This window comes from Elephas maximus, chromosome 6 (genome assembly GCF_024166365.1).
Source record: "Elephas maximus indicus isolate mEleMax1 chromosome 6, mEleMax1 primary haplotype, whole genome shotgun sequence".
NCBI lineage: Eukaryota > Metazoa > Chordata > Mammalia > Proboscidea > Elephantidae > Elephas > Elephas maximus.
In genome coordinates, this window is record NC_064824.1 from 19,948,943 (window position 1) to 19,968,354 (window position 19,412).

General features: G+C 43.5%; 1 protein-coding gene across 6 annotated transcripts in view; it reads right to left on the reverse strand.

The window, feature by feature from the left end:
• Positions 1–17,385, reverse strand: part of CFAP221 (cilia and flagella associated protein 221) — a 147,219-nt gene extending 129,834 nt beyond the window's left edge. The window contains exons 1-5 of one of the 6 annotated variants that reach the window (XM_049889160.1): positions 17,202–17,385; positions 15,304–15,489; positions 12,734–12,834; positions 683–769; positions 421–519 (exon numbers count right to left, since the gene is read on the reverse strand). In XM_049889160.1, coding sequence (XP_049745117.1) covers positions 421–519; positions 683–769; positions 12,734–12,834; positions 15,304–15,442 — 426 coding nt within the window. In that variant the 5' untranslated portion in view covers positions 15,443–15,489; positions 17,202–17,385. Of the gene's footprint in view, positions 1–420; positions 520–682; positions 770–12,733; positions 12,835–15,303; positions 15,520–17,201 lie in introns of all 6 variants that reach the window. The other 5 variants (XM_049889161.1, XM_049889162.1, XM_049889164.1 and 2 more) reach the window with 5 other exon arrangements.
• Positions 17,386–19,412: the final 2,027 nt, after the last annotated feature.

The following is a 19,412-nucleotide window of genomic DNA, read 5'->3' on the forward strand; positions in this document are numbered from 1 at the left end:
GCAAACCCCCAGGGCTCCCTCTGAGGACATTCCCACATGAGACACGGTCCAGTTACCAGTTTATACCCACAGCTTGGGGTAGTTGTTAATTTTTTAATCCAGCACTTAATGGAAAGCATTTAAGTTATCTGAAAAGATGTCATCACCTCCCATATGATAAATCTGTTTTGGGGCACAGGGCAGATGGAAACCTGCCCTAAACAGGGTCTCTTGGCTGTGCCCCAGTTCTCAGGAGCCTAACACCTTTTGACTGGGAACATGCCCCTTACACAAAGCCTCTGTGCCCTTCAGACTGGCTATCAGGGTAACACCCAGGCATTTTGTTTAGAAAGGCTATTCTTTTCATTCAATCTCTCTTTCTCCCTCACTTGAGAATATACGTTTTTGTCCCTTGTCCCCCTAAAAATTTAAGAGACTTACCTTACAGTGAACACGGATGCAATCATAATAGTAGCGCCACTCATCTGGAGAAAATATAACGGTGACTGTGAGGGACAAGCCAGGGACCAGGCGGTGTTCCTAGAAGACAAGTGGCTTTGGTTAGGACAAGCCCCCAACCACGAAGAGGGCAGGACCGGGGGTGAACAACACGTCATACACCCACCCCAAGCTGCCCACGACACAGAAAACCCCAGCCCAACAAAGAACACATGGAAAGGACAGGTAGCCAAGGGACACTTACTTTTTTCACATACTGGATCTGAAAGTACTTGGTTTGTGGGGGTAAAATATGAACATGTATGTCTTCACCGGAAACATTGACCAGATCCTGTGGGAGAAAAACAAGCATTTAGAATAAATACAACGTTTTGTTTGCATATTCGTCTCATTTATTTATACCTCATCTTATTTCTAAAGAAATTTGAAGATAAATATTTAAAAAATTTTTAAAAGGTATGAAATTTATCATCCACCATTTAAAGAATAATAAAATGAGCCCCAGGTGCCTACCGCCCAGCACAGCCCACAGCCCATGAGGGTCGCCCGGACACGTATTACCCTCCACCCACCACCGTTCACCCTAAACTTTTATGCAGCATGTGTTTTTTGTTGCATTCTCTTTAGTCTGTGGTTTAACTGAGCTAAGAAGCCAGCCACTCACCAACTCCCACAGGTTCCCTAATTGCATGCCACTGGTCTTGGGGACTGCATGACATGTAGGCAGTCAGAAAATCAGAAAAAAAGAGTGTGGCTTGGACAGCCTCTCCACCACCCATCTCCTAGTTTGTCGTCTGTCAGTCTGTGGTACTGTGATGGTTTGCATGTCGCTGTGATGCTGGAAGCTACGCCACCAGTATTTCAAATATCAGCAGGGTCACCCAGGGTAGACAGGTTTCAGCAGCACTTCCAGACTAAGGCAGGCTAGGAAGAAAGGCCTGGCATTCTACTTCCAAAAATTAGTCAGTGAAAACCCTTACGGATCACACTACAGGTACACTAGGTTGCAGGGGCCTGCCCTCTGCCAGTGGCCGCCTAAGGACTCGCTGCAGCACACACGAGAGAAGCACGGCCCGTCACGGGAGCCTGGGGCCAAATACCAAGTTAGTTTTTTCCTGATAGGCTTTACAGGGGTTGGTTTTTAAAAGACGAATTATATGTAAGTTGGATATTTGTAACCAAGGAATGGCCTGTACCACAATTTTTTGTGCCCCCCCCCCACTTTTTTATTGTGCTTTAAGTGAAAGTTTATAGTTAGAGTTAGTTTCTCATACAAAAACTTATATATACATTGTTATGTGACCCTAGTTGCTCTCCCTATAATGTGAAAACACACTCCTCCTTTCCACCCCGGACTTCTCGTGCCCATTCATCCCACTCCTGTCCCTTTTTGCCTCCTCATGTCGACTCTGGACGGGAGCTACCCATTTAGTCTCATGTATCTACTTGTGCTAAGAAGCACATTCTTCATGAGTATCATTTTATGTCTTATAGTCCAGTCTAATCTTTGCCTGAAGAGTTGGCTTCAGGAATGGTTTTAGTTCTGGGCTAAGAGAGAGTCCAGGGGCCTGTCCTCTGGGGTCCCTCCAGTCTCAGTCAGGCCATTAAGTCTGGTCTTTTTACTAGAATTTGAGTTCTGCACCCCATTTTTCTCCTGCTCTGTCAGGGACTCTCTGTTGTGTTCCCTGTCAGGGCACTCATTGGTGGCAGCATCCAAGTTCTTCTGGTCTCAGGTTGATGGAGTCTCTGGTTTATGTGGCTCTTTCTGTCTTTTGGTTGTGACCCTTTTTTGGGCATATCTTCTTTTTTAATATGCTAGAAGCATAATGAAAAAAGTTGCCCAAACCCCTCTCGAGCTCTGAGGGGGCCCTGCATAAAGGGCAGTTGTGGTGACGGTGTACGTCCCTAGGATGGAGGTAGGAGGGGCCTGACCCACAAGAACAGTCCTTCCAAGAAAAACTGGAAGGACAGGTGAGCAGGAGCCTCAGGATTCCAGACCCTGTGCCCATCACACTCAGAGCCCTGGGGTGGTGGGGCCTGCCTGGGGACAGAGAGATGGACAGTTGGCCCAGGGCTGAAAGCCTTGAGAAAGAGTTCTGTTATAGAGGAGCGCTATGAAGGCCTGGAGCTGGGAGTCCAAGGAGAACTAGAACAGAAGCAGTTACATGGCCCATAATTTACTCAAGAGTAATTCAGTAAAGACCATGCCGCAAATAAGGCTGCATGAATTGGTTTTAATGCGTACCCCAGGGACTGTTAACCTCTGAAAAACTCCAAGCAGTCATCTGCACTCTAGGAATGGCTAGTTGGCACTGAAAACTCCTAACCAAGGGTCCTTACTCCAGAAACGGCCACTAAGAGGGTTTTTATTATGCTCATTTGAAGAGACACTAGAGGGTCTGCTACTAGCCTAAGGGTGTTCAGGATAAATGAATTAACTAGAGATATCATCTAGGCATATCTGCTCTTGAACAAAAAGGGTATGAGAACCTGGTGAGCCTAGAAGCTCAATGCCCTTTAGAGTGACATTCAAATGCCCAGTGCTCTGCATGTCCTGCCCGAGTTTGGCACTTAAAAAGCTCTGCCGGCCCACTCGGAAGGTCAGCTAATCCTGAGCGGGAACGTTGCTGCACCTGTTGCCAGCGAAGTCTCCCTCCAGGGTGCCCCAGCTGGGACTCCTCTGAGATGACTAGCATAATTATTGTTTTTTGCCTGCTTGCTAATAAGTGTTGATATGTGTGGCAGAATTTCTTCTAGGAACTGTTTTTATTGCAAAAAACTGGTAGCAGGTTGTCGGGGAGGGGACTGATGGCTCCCACCTCCCAACGTCAGTCTATCAGTCTATCAATATCAGTATCAGAAAGAACCTGATAATTGGAAATAAGTAATTTGATTTAGGTCAGTTTGCAACAAGTGGCATCATGGGTTGGAGACCAGAGTCTGAGCTCTGAGCTGCTGGGCTGGCTCAGTGCCAGTGTCTCCTCCCCCGTACTCCCCACATTGGTCCCAGGGGAGAGGGACATTGGAACTCCTGAGAACAGAGGTTCAGTCATCACCTGTGGGCAAGGGGCCAAGCTAGATCTTGATTTAGAAAAATAAAGAAACCAGATGCTTCCTCGAACCTGAGTGTGGTGGAACAAATCCAAATATACCCACCACACATTTGTGCATGAAGGTGGCATGGTAAAACTCCTTAGATAAAACTCCTTAGATAGTATTGTTAAGTGAGTCAAAAATTAACAATAAGAAAACATGGAATGATTTGCTTAAAGCATAAAACAAAATAGATCCCGCTGGTAATAGTACGGAGCCCTGGTGGTGCAGCGATTAAGAGCTTGGCTGCTAACCAAAAGGCTGGCAGTTCGAATCCACCAGCTGCTCCCTGGAAACCCTATAGGGCAGTTCTACTCTAAACTATAGGGTCACTATGAGTCGGAATCAATTTCACAGCAACAGGTTTGGTTTGGTTTTTGGTGATAGTACAAGATATATCATTTGGCTAATACTTTCCATAAAAGATGCTTTTTTAATTTTTTTGTGCTTTAGGTGGAAGTTTACCACGCAAATTAGTTTCTCATTCAAAAATTTATACAAATTGTTTTGTGACAGATTGCAATCTCTGCAATGTGTCAGCATTCTCTCCCTTTCCACCCCGGGTTCCCCGTGTCCATTTGCCCAGTTTTCCAGCCCTTCCTGCGTTCTCTCATCTTTGTTTGGGGCACATGTTGCCCATTTGGTCTGGTACACTTGACTGAACTAAGAAGCATGTTCCTCAGGTGTGTTATTGTTTGTTTTATAGGCCTGTCTAATCTTAGGCTGAAAGGTAGACTTCAGGAATGGTTTCAGTTCTGAGTTAGCAGGGTGTCCAGGGGCCATAAAAGATCCTTGACCTGGAATTGTTAATTTGGATCAATAGAGAAATAAGAAGTAACAGGATGAAACAAAAACTGAGACATTTAGGTAAAAGAAGTGTAGGAAGAGAGAGGACAAGAAAGTTGACTTTTGACCTCTCTAACAACAATAGCAAAACTTAACAAATTGAGTCAAAAAAATGAACAACTTGCTCTTCATGTTTTAGCAAACATCTAAGAGACTAACTTCAAAAATATACTGGAAGTCCTGGACAGAGCTGGAGAAAAACGTAGAACAAAATTCTAACTCACAAGAAAAAAAACAGACTTACTGGTCTGACAGAGACTAGAAAAACCCTAAGAGTATGGGCCCTGGACTCCATTTTAACTCAGTACTAAAGTCACTCCTGAGGTTTACCCTTCAGCCAAAGATGAGACAGGCCCATGAAACAAAATGAGACTAAGTGGGCACACCAGCCCCGGGGCAAGGAGAGGGCAGGAGGGGACAGGAAAGCTGGTAACAGGGAACCCAAGGGTGAGAAGGGGAGAGTATTGACATGCCATAGGGGTGGCAACCAATGTCACAAAACAATATGTGTATTGATTGTTTAATGAGAAGCTAGTTTGCTCTGTAAATGCTCATATAAAACACAACTAAAAAAATATTGGGAATACTGGAGAGTACTAATTTTTCAGTTCTCAACTTTTTGTTTCAAATGCTCATTGGTTGCTATAATAATCCGTGCTCTTTGTCCGATCAAAGACTGTGTTGCCTGAGTCCTAGAAGGACTCGAAGAGGTTATTTAGCCCAAGCCCTTACTTTATGATGAGTATCGCTCCTGGTGTTATAGGATGTGAAGTGGCAGAGCCAGGTGTAGAACCCTAGTCTCCAGCCCTTTCCACTACATCCTAAAGTCTCAGCCCGACACATCTCAACGCCCAAACCATATTCCCTATCTTTCCTTTTACATTTCATCACTGAGTCAGTTCTATTTTTTAACTTGTTAAAAATAATATTCTTTCAGAGGAAAAAAAATGGTATTCTTGCCTTTCCATTTACAACTAAAACTAGGGAAAAAAATAATAATAATTCAAAGGAAAAAAATCTGGAGGAAATAAAGAAAATGTTAAAACCATGTTAGAGCACTTAAAAAGTATATTTTAAGTTAATATTAAAAGTTTATTTGAAAATAAAGCATGTGTAACCCAGTTGTTAGCTGGGGCCCCTCTGCCCCTTGTGGCAAGATAAAATGGCCTAAAATCTCCCCTTCTTTTCCAAGTCTGGGGTCACTGGAAGTCCCAAGCCCTCCAAAATCTCTGTTCCCATGGGAGCTGATCTTCTCCCGCTCCTGCCCCACAGGTTCCCACTTCCTTTTTGCTGCTTCCGCAGAGCACCATATGGACTCTAATAGGAAACATAGCCCCTGCCCCCCTTTAAAAATTACCAACACAAAGCAGTCAGGAATTTAACACATTTACAGGGATTTCCCAACCAGGACTCACAGGTCTCTTCACCCTCCCTCCCATCTCTGCATCTCACACAATCCCTCTGCCTTCTGATTCCCCTCAGGAGATTCTATTTTTCTCCAGACACTGCAGGGCAGAACCTGTCTGCCAGGGAAGCCTTGGCTTCGGATGAGGGGTGTGCACTGCCAGCCCCAAGCTCTTAACAGTATTTTTCCAACTACAACATTCCAGCCTCCAAGCTGGGGTCTTTTAACACCTCCCCTCAGTGGTAGAGTTTCACAAACTTTCTGCAGAGAAGACCAACACTTAATCCCAAGGATCTGGGGACAAAATTCAGGCAGCCCTGTAAGTTCTTTAAAGTGTTCCATCTTAAAATTCATGTTGATCTTACATTTTACTTCACATTTTTATTCTATAAAGTATTTCTCCAAAATGTGAGAGCAAAGATGCACTACGTTTATACCGGGGCTTCAATTCCCCCCTCCCCTGTACACTTCAATCACTGGATTTGTGACCGCCATTTTGATAAACAAGATCCTTGGGGGTCTGCAAAGGCTGTGATAGGGAAGCAAAAACTAATGTTACTATTTCATAAAACCTAAAGGAAATTTACTTAAAATCGTACAGACTAACAATTTTGTTTTAGGCTATTAACAGCAACATTGGTCTTCTCATGGGAAAAATGGATTATTTACTTAATAAATATAGTTTCCCAGGCAGAATCTTTCCACAAAGAAAAAAATAATTTAAGGAATCTTTGGTGTTGAGTAACCTTGAAACCATTATTGCAAATTTTAAAGTAAATTGAAACACTGATTTCAATGTGAATCAAATATTTTAAATTCCCTAACCAGGTCTCGATCAAGATCAATCTCAAATGTTAATGAACAATATATTGTGGTTTCAAACGCACATACAATCTCAGTTCCTGGAAAATCTGCATAGTTTCCTACAGCAAAACCAAGATAAAAGTAGAGTGGTTGCCTTTTCCCCTTGTTTTGTAAGAATCTCCAGGTAACCGCCTTAGGCTTCTGCTTAACTTTGCAGGTTGAAACGGGAGGCTGACTCTCTCAAGACATCCAGAATATTATTATAATTAAATCATTTTGTACTTTTATCTATTTCTGTCTGTTTTAGTGTCTTATAGAAACAATATAATTAATTAGGCTTTAAAATGTATTTCCACAGAATGAGTAAGTCCCTGGCCAGTCAATCTCTTCCAATACAGTGAGTTCAGTTACATTCACAGGTGTGCACCGAGGGCCTTCTGTGTGTCAGGTGCTGTGCTAGGTACTGGGGAAGCAGCAGTACAAAAGTCAAACATGGCCTCTGTTCTCAAGGAGATGAAAATTGATTCTTGGGAGGGCAAACAAATCTTAGGTATTACAATGGCTTACGATCTTTCAAAGCTCAACCTTGCTCAACAAGATGTTACTCCTCAATATTTAGTTTCTCTCATTAATTTCTCCTTAGGGGGTGATAATGAACACGAGGTTGAGAACCACATCTATCCTCTAAACTTGCACTAATTTGATCTTACTCAAAGCATCATTCCCCTGCTCAAAAACATTTCATTAGCTTCCTGCTGCTTTGTGAATTACACACAACTCCTTATGTTGATAATTTAGTCACAGCCCGTATTTCCCATCAAAAAAAAAAAAAAAAAAAAAATTTTTTTTTTTTTTTTTCTGCCATTACATCATTCCAAAAACCCTACAGTCCAGGTAAACCAGATTGCACACTGGTCTGCAAATATTCCTCATGCTTGCTCACCCTAAACTTGTCTTCACGTCTTCCTCTATACCCTGAATACCTTCACTTCACTTCATATAGCTTTTGGGTTATCCCAAATGCCTCCTCCCCCAGAAGCCCTTTTTAAATTTTCCAGTAGAGGTGAGATGGAGTCTCTGGGTAGTACAAATGCTTAATGCACTTGGCTGCTAACCAAAATCTTGTGGTTCAAGTACACTCAGAGGTACCTCAGAAGAAAGGCCTGGAGATCTATGTCTGAAAAATCAGTCACTGAAAACCTCATGAAGCACAGTTGTACTCTGACACACATGGGGTTGCCATGAATTGGAATCAAATTGACAGCAATTGGTTATTGGGTGAGATGGCATCGTCTCTCCACAGAGCATTTCCTTCTTACTCCGTCATGCCACCTTGCTTGCTTGTTATCATGTTCAAGTTGTTTGATGTTTTTAAAATGCCCTCTACTACACAGAAAGGTCCTTGACTTTATTTTCCATAATGCTTGGACTCCTTGCTTTGCACATACTGGATGCTCTTACTAATAAATATGGGTGGAATTGAACAGAAGGAAATCCTTAACTCTATTAAAAACAAGATAATATACACTAAAGAGTACAGTTTTATTGGGGATAACAAAATACAAAAAAGAATCTGTTAGAGAAAAATAAAGTAGTGGTTAATATAAACAAAATTATGAAGATGAAGGAATAATTTTAAATTTAGTAGCATTATTGGAATTACTGACATTATACTAAGCAAAAAATATATATATATACATACATATATATATACCAGTTTAAAAAAGTTATGTCATGGCCCAAAAGAGTCATGTTATTGCATATTTTTTGTATGTTAACTTTTTAAATTACCAGTTGATTCTTATCAATTCTAATAATTGCCATCCTGGAAAGAATGTCAATTTTTCTTGAAATTAGGGACGTTTTGGCAAGCTAATGATGACTTACATGATTCCCAGAAAAGTCTATTTTAATAAAGCTGAGTCCTCCTCCCCTGACTCCAAAGAGATGAAAATGGCCTAATTTATAAGTAGTGACAAAATTATAACATCTATCATTAACTTAGTAGTACCATTAAAAAAAAAAACCAAACCCGCTGCCATCGAGTAGATTCCGACTCATAACGACCCTACAGGGCAGAGCAGAACTGCCCCACAGAGTTTCCAAGGAGTGCCTGGTGGATTTGAACTGCTGACCTTTTGGTTAGCAGCTGTAGCACTTAACCACTACGCCACCAGGGTTTCTGAGATTCACCTACAGATTCAATGCAATTCCTATCAAAATCAAAGTTGGCTTTTTGGGGGGGGGGGGGGCAGAAATTGCCAGGCTGATCCTAAAATTCATATGGAAGTGCAAGGGACTCTGAATATCCAAAATGACCTTGCAAAAGAAAAACAAAGTCAGTGGACTCACAACTCCCAATTTAAAACTAACTATAAGCTAGTGTGGTACTGGAATAAGAATAGACATATAGGACATATAGGATCGGTGGGGTAGAATTGTCAGTCCAGAAATAAACCATTACATTTCAATACATATTTATTAAAGGTGTCAAGACCATTCAATGGGGGAAAGAACAGCCTTTTCAACAAATGGTAGTGGGACAACTGGATACCAATACGCAAAAGAATGATGCTGGACCCCCTATCTCAAACTATACATAAAAATTAACTCAAAATGAACCATAGACCTACATATAAAAGCTAAAACTATAAAACTCTTAGAAGAAAACACAGGAGTAAAATCTTTGTTAACTTGGATTTGGCAGTAGATTCTTAAATACGACACCAAAAGCACAAACAACAACAACACAAAATAAATTGGACTTTATCAAAATTACAAACTTGTGCACCAGAGGTCACCATAAAGAAAGTAAAAAGACAACCCACAGATTGGAAAATATTTGCTATGATGGTTATGGTTGTCTGCCAACTTGGCCATGATTCTCAGTGGTTTGGCAGTTATGATGCAGCTTGGCAGCTATGTAATGATGTAATTGCCTCCATAATGAGATCTGACATAATGTAGTCACCTCCGTCACGGGATGTTATGAGCAGCCAATCTGTTGAAAGGGAGTTTCCTTGGGGGTGTGGCCTGCATCCAATATAGGTGAGCTTTCTGGCAAAACTGGCTCACTTTTGCTCGCTCTGGATCCTGCATCTGACCTCTGGTTCTTGGGACCTGAGCTGGCAGCTTACCTGCTGATCTTGGGATTCATCAACCTCTGCAGCCTGTAAGCCATCAGCCTGCTGTCTCATCTGCTGATCTTGGGTTCACCAGCCCCTATAGCTACATGAGTCAGGAGAAGCCTCCAGCCTAACCCACAGACTTAGGATTTCCAGCCTCTACAACCGTATGAGCCATTTCCTTGATATAAATCTCTCTATATATAAATAGATACATACACACTTCACTGGTTTTGCTTCTTTAGAGAACCCAGCCTAAAACATTTGCAAACCACATATCTGATAAGACTCGTATTCAGAATATGTAAAGAACCCTTACAACCCAGCAGTAAAAAGGCAAATAATCCAGTTTACCAATAGGCAAAGGATTTGAACAGACATTTCCCCAAAGAAGATATACAAATGGCCAAGAAGCACATGAAAAGATACTCAACATCATTAGTCATTAGAGAAATGCAAATCCAAACCATGGCCTACCACTTCATACCCACTAGGATGGCCATAATCAGAAAGATGGACAATAACAAGTGTTTTTGAGAATATAAAGAAGTTGGAACCCTCACACGTGGCTGGTGGGAATATAAAATGATGCAGCCACTTTGGAAAAACACTTTGGCTGTTCCTCAACATGTTGAGCACAGTTACCGCAGGACTCAGCAATCCTACCCGAGAGAAATTAAAATGTATCTCCATACAAAAACATATACACAGATGTTCACAGTGGTATTATTCATAATAGCCCAAAGCGGAAACAACCCAAATATCCATCAACAGATGAATGGACAAATAATGTGTGGTGTATCCATACAATGGTATATTATTTAGCTAGAAAAAGGAAGGAAGTGCTGATACATGCTACAACATGGGTGAACCTTGAAAGCTAAGTGAAAGAAGCCAGACATAGAAGAACACATATTATGTGAATTCCTTTATATGAAATATCTAAAAAAAAAAAATATCTAGAATAGGCAAATTCATAGAGACAGAAAGTAGGTGTTTGCCTAGGGCTGGCGAATTGGTAAGGAGCCCTGGTGGTGCAGTAGTTAAGTGCTTAGCTGTTAACTGAAAGGTCAGCAGTTCAAACCCACCAGCCGCTCTGCGGGAGAAAGGTGGCAGTCTGCTTCTGCAAAGATTACAGCCTTGGAAACCCTGTGGGGCCGTTCTACTCTGTCCTAGACGGTCGCTATGAGTCAGAATCAACTCAACAGCAGTGGGATAGGAGTGGGGGACTTGTGGGGAAATGAGGAGTGACTGTTAAGTAACATCTTTTTTGGGGTGATGAAAATGTTCTAAATTTATATTGTAGTGATGGGTGCACAATCTGTGAATACATGCTAAAACCCATTGAACTATAAACTTTAAATGAGCAAAATGTATGGAATGTGAACTATATCTCAATAAAGCTGTAAAAAGGAAGAAAATAAAATTCTCTTTTAGCTTTCGGTATACATGTGGCTGAAAAAGAATAATTATGAATAATAATGGTTTTAAGTTTACACTGTCATCACCATTGTTGTTGTTGTTAGGTGCCGTGGAGTCAGTTCCGGCTCATAGCAACCCTCTGGACAACAGGACGAATCACTGCCGGTCCTGCGCCAGCCTCACAATCATTGCTGTGCTTGAGCCCATTGTTGCAGCCAAGCCCAATAACCAGGAAAAGTTCCAAAATGAATTATTAACCATGGTCTTTGATGCTCTGTTCTCAGAAAGGTGCCACTGGAGGTTGATGGGTGAAGTTCCTATTCATAGTTTTAAATTCTAACTCTTTTCCTGAGAGGAAACACTTCACGTCTAATAGGTTCCTCGCCTGATCCCTCTAGTGACCTTCAAACGCATGAGGGACATGAAAACTGCGTGTTCCTCTGTTCATTACAGACGCCTGAGAGGAACTCACCTCCTGACAGCTTTACCATTTGTCAGCTCCCTCCCGTGACGTGAGGCTCTGCACTCTGCACGGTCTAATAAGACAATCAGCATTCCTTCCTAAACATCCACTCTAAGATCTGCACCACGCCTAAAAGTGGAGACCCTTGGGGTGGCTGAGCACAAGGCCAGAGGGCTATCATCACATACAAAGCCAAGTTCTCAGAGGGCCCACATGACAAGGCCCATCTCTACCCAGCTCCTACACGTCCTATACCAGTTTGGCTCAGATTTCGGGCCCATGCGGGGTAGTTCTGAGGTGTCCTGCCCAGTGCGAATTAGTGAGGTTACCGACTCAAATGGTGAGGTTCATTTTAGTATGGGAGCTTGGACTTTGTAGTCACGCAGAGCCGACCCCAGTCTGAACATCCAGGTCGATGAACGGAACCCAGGAAGGACTAGACTTTGGTGTAGCTCTGTGGGACCCTGCAGTGGCTAATAAGCTTGGCTACTTTGCAGTCCATCCTTCCATCTGTCTCTCCCAGAGCCCGCTCAGTGGAAGTAACCCCCCCACCCCAGACCTGGCCAGGCAGAAGCCAGCATGGCCAGAATGACTGATTCAGGCATGGCATCTGGCTCAAGCCAGGCTAAAGAGAAGCCTCTCTGGAACCTCTCAGGAAAGAGCCCCCACTTCCCCTGGGGCTACAGGCATGGAAGGAGAGGTTTGGAGGCAGGCAACCCATGAGTTAAATTCTCTCTCCATCACGTAGTAGCTGTGTCTCCTTGAACAAAGTATTTAACCTTCCGGAATCTCCGTTTCTTCATCTACATAATGGGGATAATAATATATCCTCCACAGACTTCTTATAAAGACTAAAATAAAGTAAAACACACAACACGGTACCTGGCCCCAAAGACTCACTCAGTAACAACATCTATTTGGAAACAGTGCTGGGAGGAGCCTTTGTTGGTGGGGAGGTACTTCTCAAGGACATCAATGCAATGTAAAAATTTCTCACCCCAGAGCTACCTTTCTGGCCCACCTGACACCCGTACTTCTACTGATGCTGCTGCTGTTCAGATGAATGAGTAATATAAACCCAGAACACACACGTGGTTTCATTATTGCGACTAATTATCCCACTTAGAAAGTACCTACCAGAACCTGTTGGTGCTGTTTTTCTACTTCATAGCCTCCAAAATGCAATATGCCAGGTTTTGCCTCTATGATCTTATTATTCAGAAGTTTTGCATAAACCTCTATAAAAAGCAATGTAGATAAATACATTATGAGACATAAAATGAAATATTAAGTTAAAGAAGATCCGATTAACATAGGCTGTCTTTAATTTGGGACATTTTAAGCACAGAAAGTTTCAGGTGGGAGATGCAGCTGTCAACAAGATTAACTGTCTGCTCCTGATAACCTGGACTGCTTCTCCCTATCCATTTTTAAACATCACCTGGGAGATTTTACCATCATAACTAAAAACCAAAACCAAACCCAGTGCTGTCAAGTCGATTCCAACTCATAGCGACCCTATAGGACAGAGTAGAACTGCCCCATAGAGTTTCCAAGGAGCACCTGGCGGATTCGAACTGCCAACCCTTTGGTTCACAGCTGTAGCACTTAACCACTACACCACCAGGGTTTCCTTTACCATCATATATATTGTTTATTACCTATTACAATTCTGTTTTCCACACACTTTGTATAAATCTTTGTAATAAAACACCAGCTCCTTAAAAGTGCAAGCCTTGTCTCTGGTCTGCATAACCCTGCAATTTCTTATTATGTAACGAATACTCAGGTCAAAGATACAAGCACCAAGTGCTTAATTTTATTACTGAGAATTTAGCTTTTATTATTTGATTTCCTCTGAAGGGAATTACAACGTGGTATATAACAATTAAAGCTCTGAGTAACGATCGCTCTGGACAGCAAAGTCTCAGACAGCTTTTACTGTGGCATGAGCATATATATATATATATATTTTTTTTTCAGTTCTGAGAACCAGGTTAAAATAGTTGAACTCACAAAAGTGTCCAGGTCTACAAAACGTTTCCCAGCTCTTTATTTAGGCAGGAGCAGAGACTTTTTTTTAGAGACTTGAGGAGAACTCATAATCCCCTTCTTAAAGGTTGGTGGTTCAAATCCATCCTAGGCACCTTGGAAGAAAGCCTGGTGACCTACTTCCAAAATATCCGCCATTGAAAACCCCGTGGAGCGTAATTATACTCTGACACACGTGGGGCTGCCAAGAGTCAGAATTAACTCAACATTAAGTACTCTGTGCCAGGCAGGACTGTGTATACATTTGCCTATAATCTTCACGCCAATCCTATGATGTAGCTATTATTTCTACTGTGCAGATGAAGAAACTGAGACTCAACAAGGTAAAGCAACTTGCCCACAGGAGGTAGTTAAAAATCAAGCCCAGGTCTGTCTGCTTCCGACCACTACACTAAACTGCTCCCCTCAACATGAAGGCCCTGTCCAATTCCTTACAAATGATAACCATTCAACTTTGGCTGTATCCAAATCACGTGAGCCACAGACACACCTGCAGTGGCTGTGAAATGATTTGTGTGGTTGCCCCTCACCAGGTGACCTGCTGCGGTCCTCAGCTTTGGGCCAAACTGAAGGGTTGGGATGGGGACTGTAGATCTCTGGAGGTTATTCTTTGGTAATTTTTTAAGTGCTGAAATTATCATTATTATTATTATTTTTTTAATGCTGAAAGTTTTGTTTTGTTTTTAGGGCCACAAAATAGATGTAAAACTGGCCTTTTTCTGCTAATGCCCAGAAATGGGCAAGTATACTAATTTGTACTCTGCAAAAGAGTCACAGAAAATTTTCCATTACAGCATTTCAGATGGGCCTTGGAGAGTGAGTGGGAAGCAAGAGAGCATGACAGTAGAGAGCCTGGACCTGGGCTCCAATCCCTGACCACCAACTCTCCACTTATTAGTTGCACCACCTGGGAAGACTCACTTGACCTCTCTGAGTCTCAGCTTCTCCAATAGTAAAATAAAAATAGAATGTACCTTTCATGAGGTTGTCATATGGATTCAATGAGAATAACAAGCAAAACTATTAGCTTTTCACATAGTAACTATCGGATTTACCAGGTTTTCTAGGCTAAAGGATGTGCATAGAAAAGGTAAGAAGGTGTAAAATGCACGTGGTCTTCAAGGAGTGAGGAGTCGCATGGTGCGGCTGGAGCCGCGGAGGAATGCAGAGACAGTGTGGAGATGGCCCTGGATGTGCAGGTTCAGATCAGACAGTAAAGGGGTCCAAATGCCAAGGGAAGAAATAGCAACTCTATTCTGTATGCAAGGGGAATCACTGAGAGTACTGGGGCTGACAGGAACAAGGTCCAGCCAGGGTTTTAGAGAAGAAATGATGGAGATGTAAAGAGAGGTCTGGGGGTATGTCCAAGGAGGAAAGCACCACAGTAGTCCCGGCGATAGGCTGAGGATGAGAAACAGGAAGTGGAGACAGACAGGAAGGGCACTTGAGGAAGTGGAAGCCACAGAACTTCGTGGCTAATTTACACCACAAAATCTATCAGTTAAAATAAAACCATTGTTTTTAATTTAAAAAACTGTTATGAGCCCACAAAACAATATAAACACATTAGTGCCAAGAATCCCATTACGCTTTCTGGACTTTGGATTCTCTGGGAAAATGTTGCTGTGAAGTGAATCTGTTTTCTAATCACTTACTTGATTCTAGGAGGTGATTAGGTACTTCTGTTCTTTTCTTGGGCTCCTCCACTAGGTTCCTCAAAAGGAGGGGTGATACCTTACTAAATGATTCTTTGGCATTCTTTAGCTCGCTGCTTGGGGTATTCACCACTGCCATTTTATCGTGAAAAACGAAGTCTTCTTGTTAGAGCCAAAGGTCATTTCCTGGGATGAAAACAGTAGCAGCATAATCATCTATGAGAAACCACACACATTCTTCTCTCAGTCTTTGACAAATGTGCTTCTTGTCACTGCCATGGGTTACAGTCCCTTCTTTGCTGGCCACTCTGTTCCCACACACAGCTGCCCCATTAATTTTCTTACATCACACATCACAACCCAATATCATGCCATTGCTTGAAACCCCTCAATGGTCCTTAACTCTCCTCAATAACTTTTCCTAAAATGTTTTCCATGAGATGTTCCTTGAGCTATTACTAGGGCATGAGAAGAAAAAAGTAAGGAATCTCACCGTCAAGTAAGTTTGGAAAATACTGAAGTAAACAGTTAAAGAGCCCTCTTCTATTCTTGGATTTCCCCAAATCAGTGTCTTAGATGTATGTGACCTGGAACCCTTTAACATTTGGGGACACTCTTTGCTGGCCCTGACATTTATGAGGCACCTTCCGGACCACCTCTCCAGTAGGGGGCGAGGTGGAGGTGGGGAAGCCTACAGTCATCCGCTTGCGCTGGTGCTCTTTCCAAGAGCCCTGTGGGCTCTGCCTTATGCTACACTTGTTGCTAGCTTTGTCTTCCCTTCACCCACTCATTCCAAGTTCCACCTTCTTCAAAAAGTCCACACCGATCCCCACATCCTTTAAAGCTCTTTAGCAAGTACCGCCTTTACTATTCGTTTGACATTAACAACATATTGCCTTGAGATGGTATTTTACAAATCTCACACTAATTTACATCTTCCATAGCAGAGTCTCCTAACTTGCGGCCTCTGGACGGGCTACTGGGCTGCTTTGCGACAAGACTGAATGTAAAATCACGTGTGCATTTGTGTGTGTGTGTGTGTGTGTGTTTTGGAGACAGCCCACGACTTTAAATTCCTAAAGGAGTCCAAGACCTAAGATATTTTACGAGCCTCTTCCCTACAGCATCAAGCAAAATACTGTGAATATACAGAAGGAGGTGTTTAAGGATCGGCGCTCATCTCACCTCCCACCCTCGCAGTAGCCAAAACCAAACCAAACCAAACCCATAGCGTCGCTGAAAATCTCCCACGCCCCTCCTTCATTCCCCTCTCCAGTCCCTCTAGCAACTGGCCCCAGCTCACATTCCCACCCCTTCTCTCCCTAGTCCCGGCATAGTCAGAGCGAGCTAAACCGTTTTCACACACGCTCCGATGCTCTAAGGTGGTTGTCACCCTTCTGCGTGGGCGCGCGCGCGCACACATCCTCAGTCCCTCCACCCCCTCTTCTACGGGACGGGCCCTCTCATCCTTGCCAAAGGCCTTCTCTCCTCGGGGCCCCCTTTTCCCATCCTTTCTTGCTAGGGTGCTACCCAAAACCCAGTGCCGTCGAATCGATTCGGACTCATAGCGACCCCATAGGACAGAGTAGGACTGCCCCATAGAGTTTCCAAGGAGCGCCTGGCGGATTTGAACCGCTGACCCTTTGGTTAGCAGCCATAGCACTTAACCACTACGCCACCAGGGTTTCCGTGCTAGGGTGCTAGGGGTAGGGAAAGACTCCAGACGCAGGCACCACCCCCAGCCTCGTTCAACCCTTTTAGGGCCGACCTCCCCGCCGACCTCGGGCCAGGCTGACTTGCGGAGGTACACCCCCCCCCCCCCGCCCAGGGCTCGGGCTGCCCCGGCAGCTCGGCGGCCGCCCCTTGGCCACCCCCGGCCCCAGGTCCGAGGCCCTCACACTGCAGACGGCTCCCGGGACGAGATTCGGCCGGCCGCGTCGCCCGCTCCGAGCTGTTGCCAGGACGACGCGGACGCGCCTCGTGGTCGGCGGCCGGACGCGACCATGCTCCCAAAGCCGTGGGGGGAGCCGGCGGCTGCGGCTCGAGGACTGCAGGCTGCGGGTGACTTCTGCGGGCTCGGCGCAGCCTGAGAGGCCTGTGGGGAGGAAAGACGGAGCGATTTTCGAGGTGTGAGACTAATGCGTTCCTGAGGAAATGGGGAAGTTGGGAGACACGCTAGACTGGAAACCCGGAAACAGCCGCTCGCGGGAAAGAGGGGGCCCGAAAGGGGCGGGGCCTCCAAGCGTAGGGGGTGGAGCTTCCCCTACTTTTTCAAATAGTTTTTTGGCTTGTTTTTTTACATTTTTATTATAGTGCATTTCAAACATACATGAAGGTAGGCAGAATAGTATAATGAAACTTCAACACCCAGCTGCAACAATTATCAAATCCTGCCTAATCTTGTTTCATCTGTTTCTCCCTCCACTACTGAATTATTGTGAAGCAAATCCCAGATAACATTTTATCTATAAATATGCCAAAGTGTACCTCCAAAAGACAAGGACTTTTTTTTTTTAAGATAATCACAATGCAAGTACCTTAAAAAGTGACAATAATTTTTAACATCTTCCAATATTCAGCGGTCAATGGTCTCATAAACGTCATAAAATAGCTTTTTTAGAGTTTGCCGGTTGGAATCAGGATTCAAATAAAAGTTACACATTGTGATAGATTGGTAGGCCTTCTAAGTCTCTTCTGATCTGTAGGGTCCTCCTCCATCTCTCACAACTCTTGACACTGCTCTTTGCTCACACTGATTACTCAATAACTGTTGAAGTGGGTGAAAAATTTATTTACTTACATAATAGGTTGCCTTTGGTCTTTCTGTTTTGTTGCCGGCGCAAGGATGTACATATCAGGACAACAGATACTGTCTTCCATAGCTCCACAGCTTTCCACTCCAAACTCAAATCATGCTTGGTTCCATACACTTTTTGATGGGTGTTGGGTAACACTAGTTAACATGGTACTTAACTGTTTTCTTAGAAGGATTGCCAAATGTAGGTCTCTATATAATCAATTAACTAAATTATATATTACAAATCAATTAACCAAATTTTATGTAACAGTGTAGGGGACACTGCTGGCTTCTTCCACTTTCTTTCTTGCTAAAAGAACCCCAGCTTTGCTCATGTTTCTCACCGTATCCCCATACACCCAGTTCCCCAGTTCCGGGAGTAGATCCTGATTGTTGTTAATTGGTACCCAGTTGGCTTTGATTCACAGCGAGCCCATGTACGACAGAATGAAACATTGCCCGGTGCTGCACCATCTTCACGATCATTGGTATACTCGAGCCCGTTGTTGCGGCCACTGTGTATTTTGAGTGCCTTCCAACCTAGGGGACTCATCTTCCAGCACTCTATCAGATAATACTTTGTAATGATCCATAGGGTTTTCACTGACTATTTTTAATTTTTGGAAGTAGATTGCCAAGCCTTTCTTCCTAGCCTGTCTTAGTCTGAAAGCTTTACTGAAACATGTCTACCATGGGTGATCCTGCTAGTATTTGAAATAGCAGTGGCATGCCTTCCAGCATCACAGCAACACACAAGCTAGCACAGTATGACTGACTCTATGCAGTGGCTAATCAAAGAATTCTTGCTCTCCCTTCTCAGATTGGTTTAGGAATGGCAACATTAGGGAAAGTCTTCCAGAAACCTCTGAACAAGCTTTCCTCCTTCCTAAGAAAGAGACATAGATAGTTGCAGTATCTTGGCCCTCTGGACATAGTAGTCCAGAAGTGATTCCTGGAATGGCAGCAACCGTCAGAGGCCATAAGGAGCCCCCTTGATACAGTGAATCTGGTGAAGAAAACAGCAGAGCTGGGAGACAGGAAGAAGACCCGGGATGATGTCATTGAGCTCCTGGTTGTTTGGTACCTGGATCCCATCATCTGTTTCTTATAGCTGAAAATGTGCTGACATACAATGATTTCTGAACACTCACTACTCAAAAGTGTCAACTGTGGCAAAAGACCTCTTTAGAAACTCAGGCTCCTCACCTGCCCCTCACCTACTGAAACAGGACCTGCATTTTAATAAGACCCCAGTGAAACTCATAAGCACATTAAAGTTTGAGAAGCACTGAACTCACGCCCTATAATTATA